The sequence below is a fragment of the Chiloscyllium punctatum genome, chromosome 38, assembly GCF_047496795.1.
Source record: "Chiloscyllium punctatum isolate Juve2018m chromosome 38, sChiPun1.3, whole genome shotgun sequence".
Classification (NCBI taxonomy): Eukaryota; Metazoa; Chordata; class Chondrichthyes; order Orectolobiformes; family Hemiscylliidae; genus Chiloscyllium; species Chiloscyllium punctatum.
Window position 1 is genome coordinate 3989485 of NC_092776.1, and position 15021 is coordinate 4004505.

At 46.4% G+C, this 15021-nt stretch overlaps 1 protein-coding gene across 3 annotated transcripts in view; it reads right to left on the reverse strand.

Annotated features, from left to right (window-relative positions):
• Window positions 1–15021, reverse strand: part of LOC140463298 (VPS10 domain-containing receptor SorCS1-like) — a 1204408-nt gene that overhangs the window by 169955 nt on the left and 1019432 nt on the right. For all 3 annotated transcript variants that reach the window (XM_072557066.1, XM_072557065.1, XM_072557064.1), the window contains exon 16: window positions 108–241. In XM_072557066.1, coding sequence (XP_072413167.1) covers window positions 108–241 — 134 coding nt within the window. The remainder of the gene's footprint in view (window positions 1–107; window positions 242–15021) is intronic.

The window sequence follows — 15021 nt, forward strand, 5'->3', positions numbered from 1 at the left end:
TGTGCAGAGCTGGAGGCCAATGAAAGATACAGATAGGGCAAGTAGTAAGAGGAAGCTTTGATTGCAGGTATAATGTTTCTCGGCTAAATGTTATCAAGGCCACTCACCACTCGAAGTCAGAGTCCGTGCAGATACAAGGCACCGATGTAACAGCCCGATTGTACTTCTTTCCCAGAATGCACTGCGTTCCTGGGCGACGTCTCTGGTATATTCGCATTTGCCCCATAATGCAAGGCTCGCCCTTTAAAGAAATCACATCCGTCAGGAACTCAGAGTCAAATTAGCCATTGGTGTTATAAATATGATCAATCATTTTGACATCTGATCGTAGTCTTAAGATCTACCTCCAGGTAGCACAGGCCTGGATGGTGCAGAGAGTTAGTGCAGTGAATTTGACAAGGGGTCATGTTGTTCACCTCTCCTGTTAGAAAAGTCAGTAATCAATATTAAAATCAAAAGGTGGCCCTATAGCAGTGAGACCTTCTGCCCATCCAAGGAAGGTATACCTCTCCACGTGAGCTGCCAGCCAATCTGATTGGCCAGTAGCCCCTGCAATCCCAGCAATGCTAGAACAAGCGAAGTTGGCAGGGATTCCAGAGTAAGGCAGGGCTCGGATGTTTGGACTGGGAGGGATCCAGTATCCTGGGGGAGGGAGAGCTCGGGTGGGGTTGTGCTAGAGCAAGTATTCAGGCTTTGGAGGTCGGGTGGAGGCATTGTTTTCCGGTCGGGGGAGGCACAAGGCATACTGCAAAAGGAGTCAAGCCACTCGCCCTGATGCTTTCTCACCAGGGGTCATTGAAAGGTGGCTTGCTTACCCCTGCTTACATTCCAACACCAACTGTATTATGGTGGCAGAGGCAGAAGTGGGCCCTTAAGTGTCATTAACTGGGTGATTACAGGCCACAACTGGCCTATGGAGAAACACGCAGACCATTTGAGTGGGAGCAGCGGCCGAGGAAAAACGAACCCGGGAGACTACAGCTAAGGTAAGACAGTTTGTTTCAAAATTACTTACCTGTACCGGGCAGCGGAAGTGAGGTTGGAGCGCATAGCTGGGCGGGAAGGCAAGTGATTAGTATTTGAGTGGGTGTGTTCTAGACCCCAGGTCCTACTTTCGTAGGGCCTCCCTCCCACCCTCCTCCTCTAACCTAACTTTAAAGACTCAGTGTTCTTGTTTTTGGAGACAGTGTACAGTCATGGCAGCGCAGGCGGTGGAATGTTCCTCCTGCAGGATGTTTGAGGTAGGGGTGACCACCGATACTCCTGCCGACTTCGTGTGCAGGAAATGCAGTCAGATCCTGATCCTCACCGAACGAGTTAGGGAACTGGAACTGGAGCTGGATGAGCTGAGGATTATTCGAGAGGCTGAGAGGGTGATCGATAGAAGCTACAGGGACATAGTTACGCCGGAGAACAGAGGTAACTGGGTAACAGTTAGAGGTGGGAAGGGGAAGAAGCAGGCAGTGCAGGGTTCCCCTGTGGTCGTTCCCCTAAAAAATAAGTATACAGCTTTGGAAACTGTTGGGGGTGACAGCCTTGCAGGTGTAAGCTGCAGTGAAGGGGTCTGTGGCTCTGAGATTCAGAAGGGAAAGGGGGAGAAGAGGAGAGCGCTAGTTATAGGGGACTCTCTAGTTAGAGGGATGGACAGGCGGTTCTGTGGACATGGGCGAGACTCTCGGATGGTTTGTTGCCTCGCGGGTGCTAAGGTCCGAGACATCTCGGACCGTGTCTTCAAAATCCTTAAGGGGGAGGATGTGCAGCCAGAAGTCGTGGTACACATTGGCACCAACGACATAGGTAGGAAGAGGGGTGGGGAGGTCATTCAAGAGCTCAAGGAGTTAGGCTGGAAGCTAAAAGCTAGGACAGACAGAGTCGTCATCTCTGGGTTGTTGCCGGTGCCACGTGACAGAGAGGCAAAGAATAGGGAGAGAGTGCAGTTGAACACGTGGCTGCAAGGATGGTGTAGGAGGGAGGGCTTCAGATATTTGGACAATTGGACTGCATTCTGGGGAAGGTGGGACCTGTATAAACAGGACGGGTTGCACCTGAACCAGAAGGGCACCAATATCCTGGGGGGTAGGTTTGCTAGCACTCTTCGGGGGGGTTTAAACTAATTTGGCAGGGGGATGGGATCCGGACTTGTAGTCCAGCAAGTAAGCTAGCTGTGTGTCAGGATGTCCAAGACTGTAGGGAGGCTGAGGGGAAGGTAGCACTGACAGGGACTACTTGCGGACACAGAGATGGGCTCAAGTGCGTATACTTCAATGCAAGGAGTATCAGAAATAAGGTGGGTGAAGTTAAGGCGTGGATCGGTACCTGGGACTACGATGTTGTGGCCATCACAGAAACATGGATAGATGAGGGACAGGAATGGCTGTTGGAGGTTCCTGGTTACAGATGTTTCAGTAAGATTAGGGAGGGTGGTAAAAAAGGAGGGGGGGGGGGGTGGCATTGCTAATTAGAAATGGTATAACGGCTGCAGAAAGGAAGTTTGAGGGGGATCTGCCTCTGGAGGTAGTATGGGCTGAAGTCAGAAATAGGAAAGGTGCAGTCACCTTGTTGGGTGTTTACTATCGGCCCCCCAATAGCAGCAGAGATGTGGAGAAACAGATTGGGAAACAGATTTTGGAAAGGTGCAGAAGCCACAGGGTCGTAGTCATGGGCGACTTCAACTTCCCAAATATTGATTGGAAGCTCTTTAGATCAAGTAGATTGGATGGGGCGGTGTTTGTGCAGTGTGTCCAGGAAGCTTTTCTAACGCAGTATGTAGATTGTCCAACCAGAGGGGAGGCCATATTGGATTTGGTACTCGGTAATGAACCGGGACAAGTGGTGGGCTTGTTAGTGGGTGAACATTTTGGTGATGGTGACCACAATTCTGTGACTTTCACCTTGGTTATGGAGAGAGATAGGTGCGCACAACAAGGAAGTTTTTACAATTGGGGGAAGGGAAATTACGATACTGTAAGACAGGATTTGAGGAGCATACGTTGGGAGCATAGGCTGTCAGGGAAGGATGTGGTGGAAATGTGGAACTTTTTCAAGGAGCAGATACGACGTGTCCTTGATATGTATGTACCGATCAGGCAGGAAAGAAATGGTCGTGTGAGGGAGCCTTGGTTGACGAGGGAGGTTGAATGTCTAGTAAAGAGGAAGAAGGAGGCTTACATAAAGTTGAGGAAACAAGGTTCAGACAGAGCAGTGGAGGGATACAGGATAGCCAGAAGGGACCTGAAGAAAGGGATTAGGAGAGCTAAGAGAGGGCATGAAAAATCCTTGGCGGATAGGATCAAGGATAACCCCAAGGCATTCTATGCGTATGTGAGAAACCTGAGAATGACGAGAACGAGGGTAGGTCCGATCAAGGACAGTGGTGGGAGACTGTGTATTGAGTCGGAAGAGATAGGAGAGGTCTTGAACAAGTACTTCTCTTCAGTATTTACGAACGAGAGGGACCGTATTGTTGAAGAGGAGAGTGTGAAACGGACGGATAAGCTAGAAGAGATACCTGTTAGGAAGGAAGATGTGTTGGACATTTTGAACAACTTGAGGATAGACAAGTCCCCCGGGCCTGACGGGATATATCCTAGGATTATGTGGGAAGCAAGAGAGGAAATTGCAGTACCGTTGGCAATGATCTTCTCGTCTTCACTGGCAACGGGGGTGGTACCAGGGGACTGGAGAGTAGCGAATGTTGTGCCCCTGTTCAAAAAAGGGAATAGGGATAACCCCGGGAATTACAGGCCAGTTAGTCTTACTTCTGTGGTAGGCAAAGTAATGGAAAGGGTACTGAGGGATAGGATTTACGAGTATCTGGAAAGACACTGCTTGATTAGGGACAGCCAGCACGGATTTGTGAAGGGTAGGTCTTGCCTTACAAGTCTTATTGAATTCTTCGAGGAGGTGACCAAGCATGTGGATGAGAGTAGAGCAGTGGATGTAGTGTACATGGATTTTAGTAAGGCATTTGATAAGGTTCCCCATGGTAGGCTTATGCGGAAAGTCAGGAGGCATGGGATAGAGGGAAATTTGGCCAATTGGATAGAAAACTGGCTAACCGGTCGAAGTCAGAGAGTGGTGGTAGATGGTAAATATTCAGCATGGAGTCCAGTTACAAGTGGAGTTCCGCAGGGATCAGTTCTGGGTCCTCTGCTGTTTGTAATTTTTATTAATGACTTCGATGAGGGAGTCGAAGGGTGGGTCAGTAAATTTGCAGATGATACAAAGATAGGTGGAGTTGTGGACAGTGAGGAGGGCTGTTGTCGGCTGCAGAGGGACTTAGATATGATGCAGAGCTGGGCTGAGGAGTGGCAGATGGAGTTCAACCCTGTCAAGTGTGAGGTTGTCCATTTTGGAAGAACAAATAAGAATGCGGAATACAGGGTTAATGGTAGGGTTCTTGGTCAGGTGGAGGAACAGAGGGATCTTGGGGTCTATGTACATAGATCTTTGAAGGTTGCCACTCAGGTGGATAGAGTTTGTAAGAAGGCCTATGGAGTATTATCGTTCATTAGCAGAGGAATTGAATTCAAGAGTCGTGAAGTGATGTTGCAGCTGTACAGGACTTTGGTTAGGCCACATTTGGAGTACTGTGTGCAGTTCTGGTCGCCTCACTTCAGGAAAGATGTGGAAGCTTTGGAGAGGGTGCAGAGAAGATTTACCAGGGTGTTGCCTGGAATGGAGAGTAGGTCGCACAAGGATAGGTTGAGAGTTCTCGGCCTTTTCTCGTTGGAACGGCGAAGAATGAGGGGTGACTTGATAGAGGTTTATAAGATGATCAGAGGAATAGATAGAGTAGACAGTCAGAAACTTTTTCCCCGGGTACAACAGAGTGTTACAAGGGGACATAAATTTAAGGTAAAGGGTGGAAGGTATAGGGGAGATGTCAGGGGTGGGTTCTTTACCCAGAGAGTGGTGGGGGCATGGAATGCGCGGCCCGTGGGAGTGGTAGAGTCAGATTCATTGGCGACCTTTAAGCGGCATTTGGATAGGTACATGGATGGGTGCTTAATCTAGGATAGAAGTTCGGCACAACATCGTGGGCCGAAGGGCTTGTTCTGTGCTGTATTGTTCTATGTTCTATGTTCCATGTTCTATCCTTAGCCAATGTACGATAGAGAATATGTCGGGTGGATAGCAGAGTAATGGGGTAGCTGGAAAAACACAGCAGGCCAGGCAGCATCCGAGGAGCAGGAAAATTGACATTTTGGGCAAAAACTCTTCATCAGGTTTTTGCCTGAAACATCGATTTTCCTGCTCCTCGGATGCTGCCTGACTTGCTGTGCTTCTCCAGCACCACTCTAATCTTGACTCTAATCTCCAGCACCTACAGTACTCACTTTCGCCTCCCTGCCTCATTATATACGGTTGCTGTCCCATCAAACTGGGAACAGTCATGGTGGGGGAGGGACGATGCAAATCATTTACCTTTATATGACACAGGCCAGGATTAGCAATCATTAAATCAGAGTTTAAAACCTACTGCAGAAACTATAGATACAAATTCTGTCAGTTTAACCATTCTGAAATAAAAATTCTCATCTCAATAATAGGCATCATCAAACTATCAGCAGGTCATAAAAACCCAGCAGGTCACTAGTGTCCTTTCGGGAAGGCAATTTACCATCCTCACTGGGTCTGGCCTACTTGTGACTCCAGACCCACAGCAATGTGGTTCACTCTGAAGTGCATTCTGAAAAGGTCCATGAAACTATTCTGGAACTGAAAACAAAACCTGCTGGAAATCACAGAGGGTCAGCATCAGCTGTGATTCCCAGTATTTTTTTGTTTTCAGTCAGATTTCAGCATCTGCAGTAATTTGCTCCTAATCTATTCTAAATAGCAACTGGCACTACCTTCTCATGCACAACTCGATGTGATTATCATGTATCAGCCTTGCAAGTGACAGCCACATCTAATGAACAAGTAAAGAAATGCGCAAAATGTAAAACATGCACAAGTTAGAGATCAAGCAAAAAAGCACTTTCCCCCTGTACAATTCTACAGAATCAGCAGCATCATCTTCCAAAGGAACAGTGTGGTAACAAGGCCTTTTGGCCCAACAAGTCCATGCTGACCTTCTGAAGAATAATCTACCAGACCCATTCCCCTATTTTTACCCCAACTAATGCACCTAACCTACACATCCTTGAACACTGAGTTAGCATAGCCAGTCCACCCTAACCTGCACATCTTTGGATTGTGGGAGGAAACCAGAGCACCGAGAGATGGGGAGAATGTGCAAACTCCACATAGACAGTCACCTGATGCTGGAGGAAGAGGAGCCAGGCTTGCCTGCTCTCATAACAACTGGTAACAGACCAAATGACACTTGCCAAGGGGGTATAGAATCACACTACCTGCTCATCACTCAGCCCTGGGACAGGAGGGATGTGAGGTGGCAGGGTGGCAGGCTGGGGGAGGGGAGGGAGAGTAGAAAGGGGAATGAAGCTTAGGGAGAAAAATAATAAGAAGCAGAAGATACAGGAAATGCACAACAGTGTTTCTCAACCTGAGGTGAAGAAACAAGACTTAACCCTGCACTTCTCTTTCTCTTGAAATGCTGTTCTGTTTCCTTGTGTAAAATTGTTAAAGTACAATTCAAGCCTCACCACCATCTTTTTAAAAAGTGTTCCTAGGATATGAGCATTATTGTCCAGGCCAGCATTTCTTACCCCATTATTTATTGTCCCTCATGAAGGTGGTACTGAGCTGCCATCTTGAGCCATCGCCACCCAGCTGTGTGCTGAAGCTGTGCCTTAATTATCCCAGCCCGGTGATCCTGGGAACTGGGTTAGCCCTAATACAGAGGGCTGGCAGCGATTGAGCTGGGGTTTGATGGTGGGAGAAGAGACATGGTGACAATGTAAGCTCGAACAAGTGTAAAATGGAAGGTGTGCTGCTCAGATCCGTCTTGGGTTTCTCTGTTCAGCTGCTGGTTGGAATTACAGCTCAAGGAACAATACCTTCATCTGGTAACTTGGTGTTACAATCAACCTCCCTGAAGGAATTAGAATCTGTCTTTTTCTCAGGGATTGTTGAGCATGTTTGAAATGTGTGAGAGAGCAGGCTTATTTTTAGAACTAAGTTAAATAAACATTTTTTTTTAAACGAAAGCTTGCGAGTAAAACATAATGAATAATTTTCTGGAGGTATCTGCTCAACCTTCTAACAGCCCAATTACAGATGAAGAAATGCCAGAGAGTGATGTGATGGTAAATAACTCATTAGGGCTGTGTGCAGATGAAGAGGGAGGCTGCCAATTAACTAACAATGAAGTCACATGTCTCATTCAGGATGAGAATCGCTGCCTGGTCTTCGCTAACCTGTCCCCAAAGCAAATTTGGGTTTATGTTTCAGCTTCTGATAAAAGGATCAGCTTTAGTCATGTAACTGCCAGCAGATGGATGCCTGGCAGTCAGACCCCAAACTGAATGGTGCCAATGTCAGAACCATTTAATTAACTAACTGGAGTTTTGCTGCTGCTGCTGCTGCTGCTGGCACTGTGATCGAGATTTGTAAACTGTCTGCTTTTTCATTTTCTCTTGGCCCAAGGTTAGGTTAGGTTACTGGAGGTGGGGACAGGTCCTGTAGTGAAGTGGTGTTGTCCCTGCCTCTGGGCCAGAAGACCTGGGTTCAAGTGCCAACTACCCCAGACATGGTACGTCCAAAGAGGTCAACTAAAACATCAGGAGCAGGAAGAGGCCATTCAGCCCCTCAAGCCTGCTCCATCGTTTGATACAATCATGACTGACCTCAACTCTACTTTCCCGCCTGCTCTCCATAATCTCCCAACCTATTATTCATTAAAACCTGTCTATCTCCTCCTTAAGTTTACTCGTTGTCCCAGTATCCACCACACCCTGGGACAGTGAATTCCAGAGATTCTTTGAAGAAGTCATTTCCGTTATTTCTGTTTTTAAATCTGCTACCCATTATCTTAAAACAATGACCTCTCGTTCTAGATTGCCTCACGAGGAAACATTTTCTCCATGTCTACTTTGTCAATCCCCCTTTACCATCTCTTGTCCTTCAATTCGATCTCCTCTCATTCTTCTATACTTCATCGAGTATCGGCCTAAACTGCTCAAAATCTCTTCATAAGACAAACCCTTCATCTCTGGGATCAATCTAGTGAACCTGCTCTGAACTATCTCTCCTGCAACTACACCCCTCCTCAAGTAAGGGGACCAAAACTGTCGCAGTAATCCAGATACAGTCTCACTAACGCGTTGTACAGTTACAGCAACATTTGCTTACTTTCATGCTCCATTTGAGGTACAGTGGCTCACTGGTCAGCACTGCTGCCTCACAGCACCAGGGAACCTGGGTTCGATTCCAGCCTCGGGTGACTGTCTGTATGAAGTTTGCACTTTCTCTCCATGTCTGCCTGGGTTTCCTCGAGGTATTTCAGTTTCCTTCCACACTCGAAAGATGTGCAGCTTTGGTGAATTGCCCAAGCCAAATGCCTATAGTGTCTATGATGTGTCATGGGAAATGCAAGGTTTCAGGGATAGGGATGGGTCTGGATTGGATGCCCTTTGGAGGGTCAGTGTGGAATTGATGGAATAAGTGGCCTGTTTCCACACTGTAGGGATTCTATAGTTCCTTTAGCAATGAATGCCAAATCAGAGGTTGGAGTACATTATCTCTGGAGTAATTCTCAAAGAAGTTTTGTACTGACTATTAACTGCTGACACACAGAGGTCTTGAGCAGTTGCACTTGGTTGGGTACACAATTGAACATCTACACAAGCGACAGCTACATCTCCACACACAGTAGTGTAGTGCTCCCTCCTGATTTGCTGTGTGGGCAATGAACACTTTGAATTGCTTCTATAACTGGATGTAATTTCATTCCAGTGAAATTAGGTCTTCAGAGCTCACTGCAACCAAAGACATCGGAGCAAATCATAATTGTTCGAGAAAATGTGGTTTTCCCAGACAGGCAGAGCAGACTTTGATGAAATACAGGACGCTATGGATACATTGAAGCCCTAAGGAAGGGAACTGGCTGGAGGTAGTCATGTGATCTCTCGAGCAAGATCTGTACAAAACTATTCAAAGTTTGTGTTTCTATTTCTACCTGCCTATTGGGAATATTGGGTGAGAAACTGGGTGTGGGGACATTCTGGTGACTAGGGGCAGGGTGAGGGATAGAGGGTCTAACAGCTCTTTCAACTAGATCAAAGCAATGGCACTCGCTGTCCCTGTTGCTGTCTAGGAGTTGCTGATAAAGTTTGACAATGCAATCTCAAACTCTCACAGCAAAACTGAGTCAAATATGGCCCTTCAACACTGAAGTGGTTGTGCTAAGTTTGGAAAATCCATGACTTGAGCTCTGCACATCAGTGGTGACCAACTAACCCACAATAAGTCTATGTTTAAGCCTCCCCAGCCAGAAGGAACATTTTCTGAAAGGCCTGACTGAAACAATCTATGTTCAAATGCAACAAAATCTGAACAATATCCAGGCTTGGGCTGACATGTGGCAAGTAGCCACATAAATGCCAGGCAATGCCCATCTCTACGAGACAATCTAACCACCGCCCTTGATGTTCAATGGTTTTACAATCACTGAATATCCCATTATCAATATCCAGATACTCAACTGGACTCACCACATAAGAACTGTAGCTACAAGAGCAGGTCAGAAACTAGGAATGCTGCAGTGAGTAACTCACCTCTTATCTCCCCAAAACCTGTCCACCATCGACAAGACACAAGTCAGGAGTGTGATGGATTACTCCCAACTTGCCTGGATGCATGCAGGTCCAACAAAACTCAAGAAGCTTGACACCATCAGGACACAGCAGCCCACTTGATTGGCATCACATTCTCAAGCATCCATTCCCCCCACCAGCCACGCTCAGTAGCAGCAGTATGTACTGTCTACAAGATGCACTGCAGAAACTCACCAAAGATCCTCAGACAGCACTTTCCAAACCCACAACCACTTCCATCTAGAAGGACGAGGGCAGCAGACACATAGGATCATCCTCTCCAAGCCACTCACCACCCCAAATTGTTGCTCCGTCATTGATGAAGGTAGAGCAGTGGGTGTGCTGTATATGGATTTTAGCAAGGCATTTGCTAAGGTTTCCCGTGGTAGGCTCATGCAGAAAATAAGGAGGCATAGGGTACAGGGAAGTCGGGCTATCTGGATACAGAATTGGCTGGCCCTTAGAAGACAGAGGGTGATGGTAAATGGAAAGTATTCAGCCTGAAGCTTGGTGTTCTGCAGGGATCAGTTCTGGAATCTCTGCTCCTTATGATTTTGTATAAATTACTTGGATGAGGAAGTGGAAGGGTGAACTAGTAAGTTTTCTGATGACACCAAGGTTGGTGGAGTTGTGGATAATGTAGAGAGCTGTTGTAGGTTGCAATGGGACATAGACAGGATGCAGAGCTGGGCTGAGAAGTGGCAGATGGAGTTCAACCTGGAAAAGTGTGAAGTGATTCTTTTTGGAAGGTGGAATTTGAATGCAGAATATAAAGTTAAAGGCAGGATTCTTGGCAGTGTGGAGGAACAGAGGGATCTTGGGGTCCATGACCATAGATCCCTCAAAGTTTCCACCCAAGTTGACAGGGCTATTAGGAAGGTGTGTGGTGTGTTGGCTTTCATTAGCAGGGAGATTGAGTTTAAGAGCCAAGAGGTTATGCTGCAGTTCTATACAGCCCTGGTTAGACCAACTTGGAATATTGTGTTCAGTTATGGTCACCTCATTATAGGAAAGATGTGGAAGCTTTAGAGAAGGTGCAGAGAAGATTTACCAGGATGCTGCCTGGATTGGAGGAATGTCTCTTGAACAAAAGTTGAGGGAGTTAGGACTTTTCTCATTGGAGCGATGAAGGATGAAGAGTTGACTTGATAGAGGTGTACAAGATGATGAGAGGCTTAGATTGAGTGAATAGTCAATTATTTTTTCCCAGGGCGGAAATGTCTATCATGAGGAGGCATAATTTTAAGGTGATTGGAGGAAGGTTTAGGGGAGATGTCAGAGGTAGGTTCTTTACACAGAGAGTGGTAGGTGCGTGGAATGCACTGCCAGCAGTGGTGATAGAATCAGATTCATTAGGGACATTTAAGCGACTCTTAACCGATGATAGCAAAATGTCGGCTATGTAGGTTAGTTTGGTCTTAGAGTAGGATAAAAGATTGGCACAATATTGACGGCTGAATGGCCTGTACTGTGCTGTGCTGTTCTATGTTCACTCTCACTTGATTAAAATCCTGAATTCCCTCCCTAAGGACATTGTGGGTCAACCCACAGCAGGTGGACTACAGAGGTTCAAGAGGGCAGCTCAACCCCACCTTCTCAAGGGGCAACTAGGGACGGGCAATCAATGCTGGGCCCAACCAGCGACACCCACATCCCGTGAGTAAATAGAAATAAAAATAATCCTTTATATTTCAATTAGCCCATCTCTCATTCTTATATACAGCAGATAATGTAGACCTTGCCTACTCAATCACTCCTTAAAGGGGAATACCCTCATCCCTGGAATCAGTCCAGTGAACCATTGATGTTTTCCCTTTTGGGCAAGTATATCCTTCCTTAGGTAACGAAACCGAAACTGTGTACAATGTGATTTCACATGCTCTGTGCAAGAGAAGTAAGTGCCAACTCATTCTAATGGGAAACCTACTGATTGGAAAAGAAGATTGCTTCTTCCCAGGCGGCAGGAGAGTTTCAATGAATGCTTGGCTACTTGGCATGATCTGATCATTGGAGTGCCACATGGGTCAGTGCTTTTTACAATTGATATCAATGACTTAGATAAGGGGAGCAATGCTATGGTCACTAAATTTGAAGATGACACAAAGATTGGTAAGAAGATCTGATATCACCTATTATGAAATCAGTCTGCAATCTCATTAAGTGAAAAGCAAACATTTGGCAGATGGAGTATAATGCGGAAAAATACAAAGTCGTTCACTTTGGCAGGCAGAATGAGCAAAGCAGAGAATTACTCAAATGGAGAATGATTGCAAAATTCTGGTGTGCTGAGGAATCCAGGTGTAAGAGAGCATGACGCACAAAAAACTAGCATGCAGGTACAGCAAATAATTCAACATAACAGTGAGGATGATCTGCTTCAGTTACACAGGGCATGGCTGAGACAATTCAAAGACTGTTTAACTTTGCTTAATGAAGGATGTCAGTATGTCAGAGACAGCTGAGAGGAGGTTTATGAGGTGGACCCCTGGAATGAGTGGGTTGTCTTATGAGGGAACGTTAGACAGACTGGGCTTGTCTCTGTTGGAATTTAGGAGAGTGAGGGGTGACCTGATCAAAGTGTATCAGATTCTGAATGGTCTTGAGAAGGTGGAAATAGAAAAAAAATTTTCCTCTTGGTGGGTGAATTGAGAATTAAAGGTTTTGTTTTAGAGTTAGAGATCACCCCTTCAGGACAGAGATGATGATAAATGTTCTGAGGGTTATGTGACTTTGGACCTCTCTGTCTCAGAAGGAAATGGGGTCATTGAAACTTTTTAGGTTAGATTAGATTACTTACAGTGTGGAAACAGGCCCTTCGGCCCAACAAGTCCACACCGCCCCGCCGAAGCGTAACCCACCCATACCCCTACATCTACATTTACCCCTTACCTAACACTACGGGCAATTTAGCATGGCCAATTCACCTGGCCTGCACATCTTTGGACTGTGGGAGGAAACCGGAGCACCCGGAGGAAACCCACGCAGACACGGGGAGAACGTGCAAACTCCACACAGTCAGTCGCCTGAGGCGGGAATTGAATCCGGGTCTCAGGCGCTGTGAGGCAGCAGTGCTAACCACTGTGCCACCGTGCCGCCCATCTTAAACTTTTTAAGATTAGATTCCCTACAGCGTGGAAACAAGCCTTTCGGCCCAACCAGTGCACACCGACCCTCTGAAGAGTAACCCACCCAGACCCATTTCTCTCTGACTAATGCACGTAACACTACAGGCAATTTAGCATGGCCAATTCACCCAACCTGCACGTCTCTGGATCGTGGGAGGAAACCGGAGCACCCGGAGGAAACCCACGCAGACATGGGGAGAATGTGCAAACTCCACACAGACAGTTGCCCGAGGTGGGAATTAAACCTGGGTGCCTGGTGCTGTGAGGCAGCAGTGCTAACCACTGAGCCATCGTGCCACCCCAAGGTGGAGATACAAACTTGTGAGGTAGAAGAATCAGGACTTATGATAGATGGGAATGCGGAATTTGAAAAATAAATAAATCATCCAGGACCTAATGGAAGGGGTAGCAGTGACGGGCTGAATGGCTTAGTGGATAGGAAACTGGAGGGGCTGCCTATCCAGTGTCATTGAGGAGATGGCTTATGATTCAGAGCACCATGCTATTCTCACCCTTATCAGGCAGCAACAAAATGAAATATTGAGCAGGGGATGTGCTTTGAGGACAGACTCAGTGGTGTCTATCTATTTTAACAAGCAGTGGGCCTGTCAGTAAGTTAAGCTGTTATCATGCATGAAACAGAAATATTTATTTGATTCAGGTTCAGATCTGTGTAGGTTGAAGGCTATTACAAGAGGCTTGCTTTAGTGGGCTGTCAATTTTAATTCAAGCTGTTGTACTGATTGGCTGTCTTCTCTGTCTTGTCTCAATGAAACTGCAATTGTTTTATCGGACTGGGATCTGTCTTTAGTATCGGGCTGCAAGCATCACCATTACACTGGTGCCAACTATACCTGCTGCACTGTGTACCATATGTCACTGTTCAAGAGGATACCAATTAGGTCAGGATGTGTGCTGTCAATTGGAAATTAATTAGTTTCAGCTCTAGGCAAAAGGTGTCCCATGTAGCTTAATGTGCCCATTCAGATGAGACCCATTAAAGTAACTGGGACAACTGAACACAACCAGACCATGTTGGAGAGACTGGGCTGATGGAGGAGGGTACACTAAAGTATGGTTAGGTTTTCGAAATGCTGTGTGTTGAGAGGACTGTTTGTGTCTAAAGGATTGTCAACTGAATAACGTGTGCTTTCTTTCCAAGATTTTTAAGCAACACGGAATGATGGTGCAGTGTATTTTTATCATGCATTCAAAGTTTGGGAGAAGATTTGTAGCTCGGGTGCTCGTTGTTGTGGATCTGTTCGCCGAGCTGGGAATTTGTCTTGCAAACGTTTCGTCCCCTGTCTAGGTGACATCCTCAGTGCTTGGGAGCCTCCTGTGAAGCGCTTCTGTGATCTTTCCTCCAGCATTTATAGTGGTTTGTCTCTGCCACTTCCGGTTGTCAGTTCGAGCCACTCAACCACAGACTCTATCAACAAACACATCGACCTGGACCCAATATACCGGCCACTACAGCGGACAGCTCGAACTGACAACCAGAGGCAGCAGAGACAGGCCACTATAAATGCTGGAGGAAACAGCCAGAAGCACTTCACAGGAGGCTCCCAAGCACTGAGGATGGCACCCAGACAGGGGACAAAACGTTTGCAAGACAAATTCCTTTATCATGCATTATTTACATACTGCCATCAGGCTACTCAATAATAATAACTTACACTTTCATGGCGCCAGGCTATTACTTTAGGTCTGATGACCAAAAACTTGGTGAAAAAGTGGTAGAATATATGACAGACAGAAAGGGAAATTGACAGAGAATCTCAGCTGGTCGAGCACTAAGGAGTTCTGAATAAAGGTCACTGGATTCAAGGCGTTAACTCTGTTTCTACCAGTCCTGCTGGGTTTTTCCAACAGTTTTAGTTTCAGGTCTCCAGCATCCGCAGTTGATTGCCTTATTTTAGGCAGAATTTAGACCGTTTGGGAGAGATGTTAGGATGGTTGGCAGAGGTTAGGAATTCTCTTCCCCAAACAGCAGTTGATGTAAAATCAAGTGTTAATTTTAAAGCTGAGATTGATACTTTTTGGTTAAGAAAGCTATCATGGCGTTTAGGCTAAAGGTGGGAAGATGGAGTTAGGCCAAAAAAATCAGCCATGATCTCACTGGATGATGAAATGGGCTGGAGGGGCTGATTGGCCCCACACCTGTTCCTGGAGTC